Source organism: Equus quagga, chromosome 18, assembly GCF_021613505.1.
Source record: "Equus quagga isolate Etosha38 chromosome 18, UCLA_HA_Equagga_1.0, whole genome shotgun sequence".
Classification (NCBI taxonomy): Eukaryota; Metazoa; Chordata; class Mammalia; order Perissodactyla; family Equidae; genus Equus; species Equus quagga.
This window is the reverse complement of record NC_060284.1, coordinates 26,632,311-26,645,449: the sequence shown is the minus strand read 5'-3', so window position 1 is coordinate 26,645,449 and position 13,139 is coordinate 26,632,311. Positions and strand designations below refer to the sequence as shown.

The 13,139-nt window shown below is 44.2% G+C and overlaps 1 protein-coding gene across 2 annotated transcripts in view; it reads left to right on the top strand.

The window, feature by feature from the left end:
• Window positions 1-13,139, top strand: part of TGFBR3 (transforming growth factor beta receptor 3) — a 187,212-nt gene that overhangs the window by 62,477 nt on the left and 111,596 nt on the right. For both annotated transcript variants that reach the window (XM_046645291.1, XM_046645290.1), the window contains exon 3: window positions 11,229-11,413. In XM_046645291.1, the coding sequence (XP_046501247.1) occupies window positions 11,229-11,413 (185 nt within the window). The remainder of the gene's footprint in view (window positions 1-11,228; window positions 11,414-13,139) is intronic.

Genomic DNA, 13,139 nt, shown 5'->3' with positions numbered 1-13,139 from the left:
AAGAGAAGGACTTTTTTTTTTTTTTAAAGATTTTATTTTTCCTTTTTCTCCCAAAGCCCCCTGGTACAAAGTTGTGTATTTTTAGTTGTGGGTCCTTCTAGTTGTGGCATGTGGGACGCCACCTCAGCATGGCCTGATGAGTGGTGCCATGTCCGTGCCCAGGATTTGAACTGGTGAAACCTTGGGCCGCTGAAGCTGAGCGTGCGAACTTAACCACTCAGCTACGGACCCGCCCCCCCCCCCCCCCCCGCCCTTTGTTTTTTTTAAAGATTGGCACCTGAGCTAACAACTGTGGCCAAACTTTTTTTTTCCCCCTGCTTTTTCTCCCCAAATCCTCTCAGTATATAGTTGCATATATATGTTTTTTTAGTTGTGGGTCAGAGAAGGACTTTTTACCAACTAGTTTGTAGAGGTCTCCTGAACCCTCTGAGTGACAGTGAGAGCATTGAACTACACGGAACCAAGGTTCCTTTAAGCTCTAATATTCTATGATTCTTACTGCAAAAGGAGTTTGAGACAGGTTAAAGAGTAATTTTTTCAGAACACATCCCATAGTTGGAGAGAGAGTAATAATAATTATTATATGATAAAAATGAGTTAATCCTAAGAACAGCCTTATGGGGCATAAACAATTATTATCCCCGTTGTCTAGATAGAGAATCAGAGACACAGAGCAGTTAAGTAAATGCCCCAGGTTACAAAGCTAAAACATGGCAGGGCTGAGATATAAACCCAGGAGACTGGCTCCATGGTCCATAGAGAATTAGGGTTTTGGAATTCATCACTCAACAGGTGTTTGTGAACACCTGCCATGTGCCAGGCGTTGTGCCAGGCCCCAGGATAGATAGAGGACAAGCAGAAGAAACGTGGTCCTTGCCCTCATGTGGTTTCCAGCTAAGTAGACGACACACAAACACAGGCCCGAAAAAAGGAAACAAGAGATTTAGAACTAAAAGCTGATATTGGGTATAAAGGGAAGTATAATGGGTGAAAGAGGTTATAGAGTCTCTGAATTTAATCACGTACAAAAATGTGGGCCTGGACCAGGGCTACTTAGCTGGGCACAATCCTTCTATCTTTCTAAGGCCCAGTGTTCCTTGGTCTACACTGAGAAGTCCCGTTCATGGCGCTGCTTGATTGGCCCATAACTGCTGTGAACTCTGGGAATACCAGCTCCATAGATTCTCCTGAGCCTTTTAAGGAGCAAGAGCACACTAGTTGTTCACAGATTTCTCTGCAAACCATCAGCTCTGTTTCCCTCTTAACAGAAGCACCTGAGCAGCGAGCCGGCTTGAAGAGGAAGGAATATGGTTTAGTGTTGTAATTGGATTTGACGTATACATTGATGCTAGGTAGTTTGGCATTCATGTTAAGCATTTCCTTCATTCCTTTGACAACCAATTGTTGAGTGCCCTGATTATATATAAAAATCCTTAAAGTAAACATTTCAGTTCATGGCCTAGGTTGTGCACCTGGCTGTAATTAGTAATATTTTGTGTGGCCAAAGCAAAAGTTGGTGGATTTGCCTTTTTAAATGTCTTGTCTCCTATCTGTAACCAGGACCAGTGGTTACAGGCTACGGTTCAACCCCCCAGCAGTTGTGGTTTCCCCCTTCCGTCCTTCATCACCATCCCCCACCTACCGCTTCTTGCTTTGCCACTTACGCAGACCCTGCACCCCAGGCCTGAGGGCTCACCAGGCCCAGAGAATGCCCAGTGCAGTGTGTTATACCTCTGTGTTTCTGTGCATATTTTTTTTACCTCTGTTTCTACCATCTTTTTCTTTCTTATCAGACGCAAGTTTGCTAGGGGTAAAAAAGGGAAAATTAGTTTAGCAACTATCTTAGGTACAAGTCAAGATGAGAGATGAACAGATTTGGTGATGCCGTCCCTCGGGGTTAACAAGGGCCAGCTTTTCAGTGTGCAGGTCTCACTTTGCCATAAGATATTGCATTAGTAGGAATTAAATTGTAATTTTTATTGGCTTCATGCCTAAATTGTGTTTAGTATTTTGAATCCAGATCAATTAAGTATTTTCTTTTTAATAAAGAAGTAGACTTTCTTTTAATTACTTTGTGTGTCTCAAACTCACATGGTAGGAGAGCACAGATTCCATTTTCTCCCATCCTCCAAATCTTCAGATTTCTTCTTGTTCTCTGTGCTGAGCCATTTAGGCAATAACACTCCATAAATTCTAATCTCCCCATAAACGAATACTGTAGCCAGTGTCCCCTTCATTCTCAGCTTCCTTTAGATCCTGTCAGAGAACAGGAACAGGTGCACCATCTTATAGATTGAAAGTAAACAACAAGAAAGTCAGCCAAGGTAGTGCCAATTACTCTCTTTCTGGATTGTGGGAATTCTCTGGAGGCAGAAAAATGGACTGTTCTCACCTTTGGGAGTTGTCCTTCCAGAATGTGCTCAGAGAACAGGAATTTTTACTCTAATACTGTACATAGTTTTATTTTAAATCTTCCCAGTGCAATTCTTAGAAATAATTTTGGGGGAGTAATGGCTAGGCAGTGTATAAGAACATCTTATCTTAGGTATTTTATTAATCGTTGTAAAAGCTCATAAAGAAAACATTTTTTCAATTGGAGAAAATGTTTTCATTCATTTATTTCTCCTCTTTATGTCTCTATAGTACTTGAACTTTGTAAAGCATTTGCATGGATAGTGTCTCATTTGGTTTGCCAGTCGAGCCTGTCGTCAAGTAAGAGGGAGAGATGATGGGAAGTTTCAAGACAAGGTCAAACAGCTAGTTAGTGGCAGATCTGGATTTAAAACACAGCTCTTGCATCTCCTGGTGCAGTGCTCCTCCTGTACCACTGTGCCTCTAACACTGGGACTCTTCTCTTGCTATGCCTAGTGGTAATTTCTGGGCTATGCTCCATCTGTTACCTTTTCTCTTCAGGTTATAAAAAGACGAAAGGAAACAGCACCACTTCCTCACAGAGCTGCATAAATCCCTCTGATACTTCTTGATTATATAGTGTGTCTTGTTACCTTATGTATTTCTTGTATCTTGCTTAGATGGAAGAGTGAGTGCCCTTTATAGCTTGGCACTTCCCAACACTTTGAGAATTTAGATCCTTTTGAACATTTAAAAACACTGCTTGAACACAGGAAATTCTTCAATGTGGTTGCACCATGATTTCAACACAACAGTATACAAATATGCACTGGCTTTTGGCCCAAGAAGTTGGCGGTTGACTTCTTGGAAGAGGGTTGGTTTGTCAAGAGGAAGGTTTGGATTTAGATGATTCATTTGGAAGATGAAAGAAACGATGATAAGATATGCCTAAGGAGTTGTGCTATAGAAAAATCTGGCTGTTTTTTCCTGAGAAATCCATATTACAGGTTTTAGGACACTATACATCTTCTGCCTGTCTTTTTCCAACCAAGGATAAGCTTCAGCCTTGAACCAAGTTTTATTGTTGAGAAACCCAGGTGGGGACTTCTGTAGAGGCGCCCCCTTTGGATTTTAGTGGTGGTACATTCTGCAGCTCCATTTCTCAAGGGGCTGTAGCTCCAATGAGTTGTAATCTGAGATGGTATAAACATGAGCGTATGTTGTGTACACTGCAGGCGCTCTTGAGCTCAGGGCCTTCCAGGTGTTTCTTCTTGGAGCTTTGTTTTTGCATCATATCCTGGTGTTTGTCACATTCCCTCTCATAAAGCTCTATTAGAGCCAGACTGTGGCATTGGCTGAGAAATATCTTGGGTGCCCCTTCTTACAGATTCTTGCATCCCATGGGGGTAGAAGGCATTTTCTGCTCAGGGGCAGAGTAGATCCTGCAGTGCCCAGTCCAACAATCTGTGGGAGTTTCTCTCTCTTCGCAGCTGACAGCATTGCAGAATTCCCGGTGGGACGATAACAGAAACCCTTATTAGCCAATGGTGTTGTTGGAATAAAATCTCCCCACTGCAGTGTCTTGGTCCCAGGCTATAATGTTACCCCTCGATTCCCTCCGCATCTTTACCACTTTTATTACAGCTGAACACACGCTCCTCATTAGTACCCTGGGTGATATGGGGAATCAGCATGCTGGAAATTATGTGGAATAGGTACCAGATGTGTGTGTCAACTTGGTATGCATTGGTATTTAGAATGCTTGAGGATTGCATTTATTAAATGTGAAAATTACTTACTATACTTTCCCCCAAATAATAACTCCCCCCCACCCCAAGTATTTTACTCCGTGTTGCATGAGGTGTGATATTAATTTCTTTTGGGACAGATTAAATTTAAAATGTGTGCAGCAAATGCATCTGTTCCCAATGCTTTGTCTGCATTCTGTCAAGTCTTCGGGTTGGCCTGCAGCCAGCGTGGACGTGGGGGTTCTGTAACTGAGATTTTGGAATGCTGTGTTGTAGCTAAAGGACATAATGAAAGGCTGAGTCCATTTGCATTTTTTCTTTAAGTGGAACTGGGAATTTAGACATCGATGTTATAGCCAGATCTTAGGAACATTTCCCATGTGTGCAGATAAGCAAGCATTAGTGAAAAAGAGGAAGAAGACATTTAGTAAAATGAGAAATGAGCTTGTGCTTTCTCATTGAGTTTATGAAGTCTTTAAGTCAACCAAAAGGTTGCAAGTGTGAACCAAGCAGTTTATTTTATTTTATTTTGTCAGACTTGAGTTAATGTTTATGCTTGGCCAATAAGTCTATTCACCAGGTTCTGAGGTGAAGGACTGGAAAATGCAGGGTAGAAGCAGGCAGTGCCTTGTCATGGGAAGAGCTTGGACCTGGAGTCTGGGAGACCCAGGTTCAAATCCCACCCTGCCACTTACTGGTGGTGTGTGACCTTTGGCAAGTTACTTAACCTCTCTGAGCCCCATTTTCTACCACTCTAAAATGGGGGTTTTAACACTGTCTTTACAGTGGTGTTATGAGTATTCTAAACAATGTGTGCAGAGTGTGTTGCCCAGAGAAGGTGCCAGATAACTGTAGGCATGAGGAATTAAACTGTGGCTTATCACAGGAGGTGGAGGCCTAGGGTACCACCATGTGCTTCCGTGTTGTGTTGTCCCAGGGGCCCAGCAGCTGAACCGAGGGCTCTGATTTGTGAAGGAGGTCGCCTGGTCTGGGCCACCTGGAGTGTTTCTCACTATAGGGTTTACTTGAATCTGTGCTGTCTTCAGGTCAGTAAATATTTGTAGTCAATAGGAGTAGCACTTTGTGGGTGAATAGTGGCTGTGTGTCTGTCCTGGGAGCCGAGGAAGATGTACTGAGCGGGGAAAAACAGAATCTGACTTCAGGTTGGGAGGAAAGAGGACAGGTCAAACAAAATAACACCTGCTCGATTTTGAGGAGATCAGATTGCTTGAGTGGCCAGTGGAGAAGGATAAACCAGCTCACACTTTGATACCAAGGGAAAGTTAGACTTCTTTGGGAATTACCCCGGAAGCATCCTGGTCAGGGCATGTCCTAGATGCCCGGAATAAGGAGATATCCAGATGGGAGGCTACCGTGAGGAATGTCTCTGGAGGTGCGCCTGTGTGTGCGTTACTGTCAGGAAGCTCTGTAACTTGCAACAATTTACTTATAGAAGAAATAGTATCTATTCTGTCCACTTTACTGAGTTTCTGTGAGGCTTCAGATAATAAAGTATCTCTAAAATACCTTTCAATTATAAAGCAGGGTGCGAGGTGAACAGGAGTTAAAGAGGAGTGTGTGCTTATGACACTGTTGCTTTCTGCCAGCATTTCTTTCCATATCCTTTGTGCCCTGGTTGATCCTTTCTGGGGCAGAGTAGCTTTTGCTGTGCTGAGTAGCGTCATCCCCAGAGTAGCTGCTCAGTCGCTTCTTGATTGTGGGGAAGAGATTGCTCAGGGAAGGAAGGGCTGTGGGTTTCCAGCAGAGGCCGCAAGAGAAACTCCCAGCCTTCTGAGGCTGTCAGTGAGAGCCTACACTAGCAGCTCCAGAGCTCACAGGTCACCACAAAAGTGAGCAGATGAGTCAGACAGGGTTTCGGAGCATGTTTTCCTGGTTTCCTAGCCCTTGTGGCTGTGAGGTGCTGCACTTGGGCCCCATGGTGGTCAAGTGAGAATCATGATTACCTGAGGCCTGTGTGGGAGAGCCAGGGCAGTGGCGGGGCGGGGTGGGGTGGGGTGGATCACCCTGTTCCCAGGTGGAAGCTTTTCTGACTGGAGATGGGCCTGGCGTTGTGCCGGCAGACTGCAGAAGAAACCACTATGAGGCCAATGGGGAAGGATGGGAGACGGGTTCGTGGAGGCGGGCTGTGGCTGCGGGAGAGGGCCAGGAAGGCCTGGGCTGACCCGGGAGGGCAGGATGAGACTGGGCGCGTGATGTGCTGATGGGAGAGACAGCGGTTGTTGTGCCACCTGGAGAGAAGGGCCTTGCCAGAAGAGTGTTTGGGACAAGAGGACGAGGACAAAAACAGGTTTGTGTTTCCTGCCCTCTGTGACATTTGAGGGTGGGGAAGCCCCAACTGGGACTTGATTCGTAGCAACCAAAAATGCCACCTCCTTTATCTCATGATTTTTTTCCCTTTAGTATACAAAATTGAAACTTTGGCTACTAGGTAAAGAGTGAAAGGAAGAACTCTAGGATAGTCTCTCCTATTGGTATGAAATCCTTTGAGTGTGATCACCTCATGGTTCTGTTCCCACTCCCCTCCCACCACCCTTCCTTCATTGATATTTGAATGTGTACTGTGTGCCAGACATTATGCTGGGCTGTGGGGTCTACAATAAACGGAGTGACTGAGTTCCGGTCTTTCGTGGTGGTTTCAGTCTTGGGTGTGTGCAGACATTAAGCAAATAATTGCACAGCTAATTATATAAATATAACCACATGAAGTGCAGTGAAGAAAAATAATACCATGAGAGTATCAAAAATTATGTATCTAATGTAGTAGGAGAGGTAAGAGAAGCTTCCTTGAGAGATCTGAAGAATGAGTAGGAGTTCCCACACCAAGGCAGGGGAGAGGAACAGGAAGGGTGAGGAAAGTGTTTGTGGAGAAAACCTTGTATGTGGAGGCTCCAGTGGGAAGAAGGTTGGCATTTTCGATGAAGTAAAATAAAGCCAGTATGTTAACTGAGGTAGGTTAAGCTGCAAGTGTCAGAAAACCAAAAATGATATTGTCTTGAATTAGAGAAAAGGATACATGTGTTTCATATAAAATAAGCAGCCCAGAGCTGATCCAACAGGTCCAGGTTCATCAAGGACCAAGGCAACTCTGTCTTATTGCTTTGCTCCACTCAGCATGTTGCTTCCATCTTAGGCCCAAGATGGCTGCTCTGGTTCTACCCATCACATATATATTCCAGCCAACAGAAAGGAGGAAAGGGCAGAAGAACACATCTCCTTCCCTTCATAAGAAACTTCCTGGAAATTGCATAGATATCACTTCTAGTTGTATCTTATTAGCCAAAATGTGGTCACATGGCTATCCCTATCTGTAAGCATTAGCTGGGACTTCCAGTATGATGTTGAAAAGGAGTGGTGAGAGGGGATATCCTTGCTTTGGAACTGATCTTAGTGAGAATATTTCTAGTTTCTCATCAATAAGTATGATGTTAGCTGTAGGGTTTTTGTACATGTTCTTTATCTGATTGAGGAAGTTCTCATCTATTCCTAGTTTGCTGAGAGGTTTTTTTAAATCATGATTGACTGTTAGATTTTGTAAAATGCTTTTTTCTGCATCTACTGATATGATCATGTGGTTTTTCTTCTTTAGCCTGTTGATGTGATGGATTGCATTAATTGATTTTTGAATATCGAATGCATCTTGCATACCTGGGATAATCCCACTTGGTTGTGGGTGTAACTCTTTTTATACATTATTAGATTTGATTTTCTAATATTTTGTTGAGGATTTTTGCATTTATGTTCATGAGAGATATTGGTGTGTAGTTTTCTTTTCTTGCATTTTCTTTGTCCGATTTTGGTAGTAGGGTCATGCTGGCCTCATAGAATGGGTTAGGAAGTATTCCCTCTGCGTCTGTCTTCTGAAAGCGATTGTAGAGAAGTGGTATAATTTATTCCTTAAATGTTTGTAGACTTCACCAGTGAACCCATCTGGGCCCAACATTTTTTAGTGAAAAATTTTACCATACAGAGATGTTGGCCCTGGAGGCAAGTTCAAGTCCAGGGTTTTGGGTGATTGGAGCAATCCTGGAACAGTTTCTTAAGTTCATTGAGCTTATTTTCCTTTTCTTTAAAATGAGGACAATACCACCTCCTTATAGTGGTGTTGGAAGGATACACGGCACCCAGCACTGCCCGGCCCACAGTGAGCACTTAATAAATGACAGCAACTTATTTTATTATTTTTTCCTGCAGCAGACTGACATTGTGTGTTGAACTGTTGAACTCACCATTTCTTATATACCCTTGGGGATGGGAGTAGATAATTCCTGATTTCTTTTTTGGACTAAAGGCATAAGGATAAGCTTAATCATATGTTGTAACTTTTTTCTTTTTTAAACTTGGAGGAAAAAAAATTCAACAAGGAACCTCCAAATCCAAATACTACTCAGTGTGTCCGATGGTCAGGGACCCCCTATACTGAGTGTGTTTAAAAATGGAGCCCCGTGGGTGTCTGTAGAGAGCAGCTATCCTGTCACTTGATCAGAGAGCGCCCTGTGCATTGCTTTCTCTTTCCTTTGACCTTGGAATGACTTGTATAACTCATGGCTGGAGCTGCAGCCCATAAAGTGGGGGTCTGCCCTGTCCTGGGCTGTGGCAGGGCAGAGAACGTAGACTCAAAGGTGAGGAGGGCTCATCCTCAGCACTGGGGGCGTCCCCTCTGGCGCCCCCTCTTTGGGTAACGCTTTATCCTCTGATTTGTTTCCAGGGAATTTTTGCTCCCACCCTAGTGTGGAGATGGGCAGTGTGGTGATTTAAGGAAAACCCTGGTGGGGGATGGTGGCATTGGAAGGAGGAGGGCAAGTCAGGCAGATGGGAAGCCTTTTTGCAAATGTGTTTTGGGTTGGAACTTGGCACATACATACAAAAACGCAACTGAAAAGTATTTTCATTTTGTGCTTAATTTGTGATAATGGCAAATTCGTGGCAGGAGGCACTGAAACCAGTTCAGAAGGGTTTGCGGTGTGGATAGTGACGCCAGAGCTGTGCTGGAGTAGGAATCTTTGTATGGAGCTCTGGAACATAAAGTACACCAAAGGCCCTACTACGGCTGGTGAGGGCGGGAGGGGAGCATCTGCTTATACTGTTTGCTGGATGCCGGGGACGTCAGGGACGCGGGCGTGACGCGGGCGTTCAGTACCGCCTGCCTTTGCTGCCATGATGTCTCCCTTTACTACCTCTTCCTCAGAAGTCAGCTGGGCACAGTACAGCAGCACAGAGGGCGGCAGTGATTATTTGAGAAGGGACATACTTCATTTCAGACCAGATAGCTCTTATCAGCCTAGATAATTTCCGTGAGTTCTGAAATAGACTTGGCACACCAGGCAGGGTGTCTGCTTATGGTATAGCAGTGGGGGTGCAGGACTGCCTGTTGTGAACTGTGTTTGCGTTTCAGACCAGAACTGGAATCCCGGAGAGTATCTGTATTATGTAGAAGTCAGGAAGAACTAGCTTGAGTGCGTCCAGGCTTTTTAGTGGGTTCCATTTGGAAGGTTGTGGTGTAGTGGGTGCTATATGTTCAAGCCCCTGTCTCCCCAGCTATCGAGTGGGGACAACACCAAGCTCACAGAGGTGTGGGAGGTTTAAGTATTAGAGGTTCCTCCTTCTGGATGTCCCTCTGTCAATCCAGCCGTGTGAAATGAGGCTGAAATGTAGTGGGGTTGCACCTCACATCACCATAGCAAGCTGTTTCCCATATTAGTTCCTTACAGCCAAATCTAAGTCACCAGAATGGTGCCCTAATCACTGGTCAGAGACTGGGCAGTTTTTTTTTTTTTTTTAAGCTCAGTGATTCATTTAACAAATACTTTTTGAGCTAGGCACAGTGATGGGTGCTGAGGCTGCAAAGATGCGTAACCCACAGTCATCGAGAGGTCATACTGGACGGGTGAAGACAGATGTATACACTGGTGGTTCCGGTATGGGAAATGAAACAGCAGAGACAGGCAGAGAAATTGTGGGAGGACGGAGGAAGAGTACTTCCCTCAGTTTGTGATGTTTGCTGTGGAGGTGGAGTTGGAGCACAAGCGGGTAAAAGGAACAAGTGTGAATAAAGACCTGGAGTTGAGAAACATCATGGTCTGTGTGGAGACCTTTAAGCCAATTGGTGTTGCTGGAGTGGGGCGGGGTGAGGCTGGAGAGACGGAAAGGGGCTAGATCAAGAAAGGCCTTGTGTGCCAGATTAAGGAGCTCAGGCTTTATTCACAAGGCCAGCAGTTCTCGAGGGACAGGACATGCTTACATAGATGGGAAGGGCAGGTCTGGCATTTGGATTAACCGTTCAGTTGTGCACCCCTGGCTTAGAAGGACAATGCTTGTATGGAAGGTGGCTGGGAGAGCTTGAGACCTGAAGTTTCTTTTAGGAAGAAGTGTCTAGGGACAGAGACGCTGAGCTACAGCAAGTAAAGATGGGCAGGAATGGACGGATTTAGGATTTAAGGTCTGATTGATCAGAGGAAAGAGGAAGAGGAAGCAGGAGTCAAGTATGACCAGGGTTATACTTTTTCTCTTTAGGTTTTCTGTTTAGGTTCTGCTCATATCCTACCTACCTCTCTTGGGAGGATTTTTCTGACCTCTGGCTCAAACTTTGCTGTACAACTCTGGCTCCAGTTGCCTCCACGCATTCTATCTTGCTCTGTATTGTTTTAAATTTTGGTTTGCTTTCCCTAAGAAGGGGAAGTGCTTGAAAGGTAGGGACTACATCTTATACTTCTTTGGGTGCAATTTTAGATGTTTAATATTATTTATGCATAATATTATTGGGTCTTTAGGCAATTTGTTCCATTTATCTCTGGTTTTCTTCTAAAAAGAGGAAGAAAGAATGGAACACAAATGTCAAATGGGAGATTTCCTCCATCCAGAGGAATACATTCACGACTTGTATGTCTAAAAGGGAATTTAAATAATCAAATACACATCAAAATCATCCAAAAGGAATTTAAGAGATTGGGATTTTAGAAGAAGAGGCTAGCTTTTTTTTGCCATTTAGTTCTGGAAACAACTTACCTTGAAAGATTATTCTAGGGGGTTGATCATCCAGAACAATTAATTTAATTGTGGCACAATTAATTGCCGTTTCTGAGGGGTTCATGTTTGTGATTGCCTCTGCAGGTCCAGAGCCCAGCACCCAGTGTGAGCTGTCGCCCGTCAACGCCTCCCATCCAGTCCAGGCCCTGATGGAGAGCTTCACCGTCTTGTCGGGCTGCGCCAGCAGAGGCACGACAGGGCTGCCGCAGGAGGTGCATGTCCTGAACCTCCGTGCCGCCGACCCGGGGCCCGGCCAGCCACAGAGAGAGGTAGGCACAGGTGCCAGCTGTCTACCCATTGCCCCACTTAGTTTGTAAAGGCACTTTTCTGCAGGGAGAGTCCTTTTCTTCTATTCTGGGTTTAACAAGGATGCTCACGTATGAACATAAGTGGGGAGGAGGACATGAAGAAGAGAGAAGGATTTCAAATTATGCATTACTCTCTGGACTGGCCAACTCTAGAACTTCTCTCTCTAGAGATTTCTCAGCTTGTCAACTTTCCTAGCCCCCCATAGTGGAAGGAATGTTCTTAAGAATTTCATCTTTCAAACATGGCTGTGAAAAACAAAATAAGGTGCCCTTTCTCTGTAACTATAAAATGTCTTTCTCATCTCTTCCTCTGCCCTGTCTGTCTTCTTTCCTTGCTTTGTCTTATGAACCCATTGCTCCTGCAGGATGAGTCAGGGGAAATGGGAACACTGGAATAAAGATGGCAGTACTTTGTACTTACATGAAAAGTCCTGGAGGGAGCTCCTTATGCTATCCAGGCAGCTTCTCGAAGATGGTGGTGATCTTAGTGGTGATGACAATGAGCCAGGCTCATAGTGACTCAGTGTTTACTCTGTCCTCAGCACTGTTTGAAGCACTCATGCGTTTCCCCTATGAAGGCCTCTCATATCCTCATCTTACAGGTAATGGACAGGTGTAGAGACAACTCACTTGCCCAGAGTCATCACCTTAAGATAGAAATGGCCTCCGCTTTCCTGTGGCTCAGAAATGACCTAGATTGTGGGCAGATTGTCATCATACTTCATTTACGATAACACACAGTTATCATTCGTTCTGTTTTTAAGCTTCTGTGTGTCAGAAATGTTATCACTCAGGTATTATCTCTCCAGGGAGAGAGAAACCACAATAAATTCTGGTCACAGTGAAGTGTGGGAAAATGAATGCAGAGTGGAATTTATCTTTGAGCTTTCTTCTGGTCAAGAAAGTTAATTTCCAGAACCATTTGTTTATGTGCCTCAACCACGCTGCCTTTTTGTGGGAGTAGGAATCGGAGAGGCGAGGTGTCCAGAAGGAAAAGCAAACTGATTTTAATCTCATGAAAGTGTGCAGAGTTGGCTCATTTCAAAAACAAATCATCTAACTTTTCCAGCTATATTGGAAATTATTGTTAGTACCCTTGGTTGCTTGCCATTGGAGCCGCACCACATATTTCAGGTCCGATTTCTTTATCCCAGTAATACATCTTTAATTCTTGACTTATGGGGGAGACTTTGTGGTGGGAGGGAAGGGCGGGGAGGAGGAAATGCAGTTCCTATGAAGCATTGCTGACTCCAGCAATTCTTTAGCAGCAATAATTACTCATTTTATATATGCTTCTCTCAGAGGAACCGAGAAAGAAAAGAAAGTCTGAGCTATTGCAGAAGCAGCAACAGCAGAAAATTCTGGATGTTAAATTGTGCAGTACTGTTTTTGACTCTGACAATAGGTTCAAATAAGACTATTGAAGCAAAAGAAAAATGCCTCAAGGAATGGCAGCAGAGCTCTCTCCCACACTTGTCTTTACTATGTTAGTTCAAAATGGAATTCATTTTAGGACACGGCAGTGCTGAAGATACATCAGATTGGCTGGCATCAAGGGACATAGTGTGTTCAGTGAGGAAATAAAGAAAGGAGGCCTGTAGGGGATCGTCTCTAAAACTTGTTTAAAAACCTGAACGTTATTCTTCTCCCTTCGGTATTTGTATAGTATATGTATGATTTTGGGTTA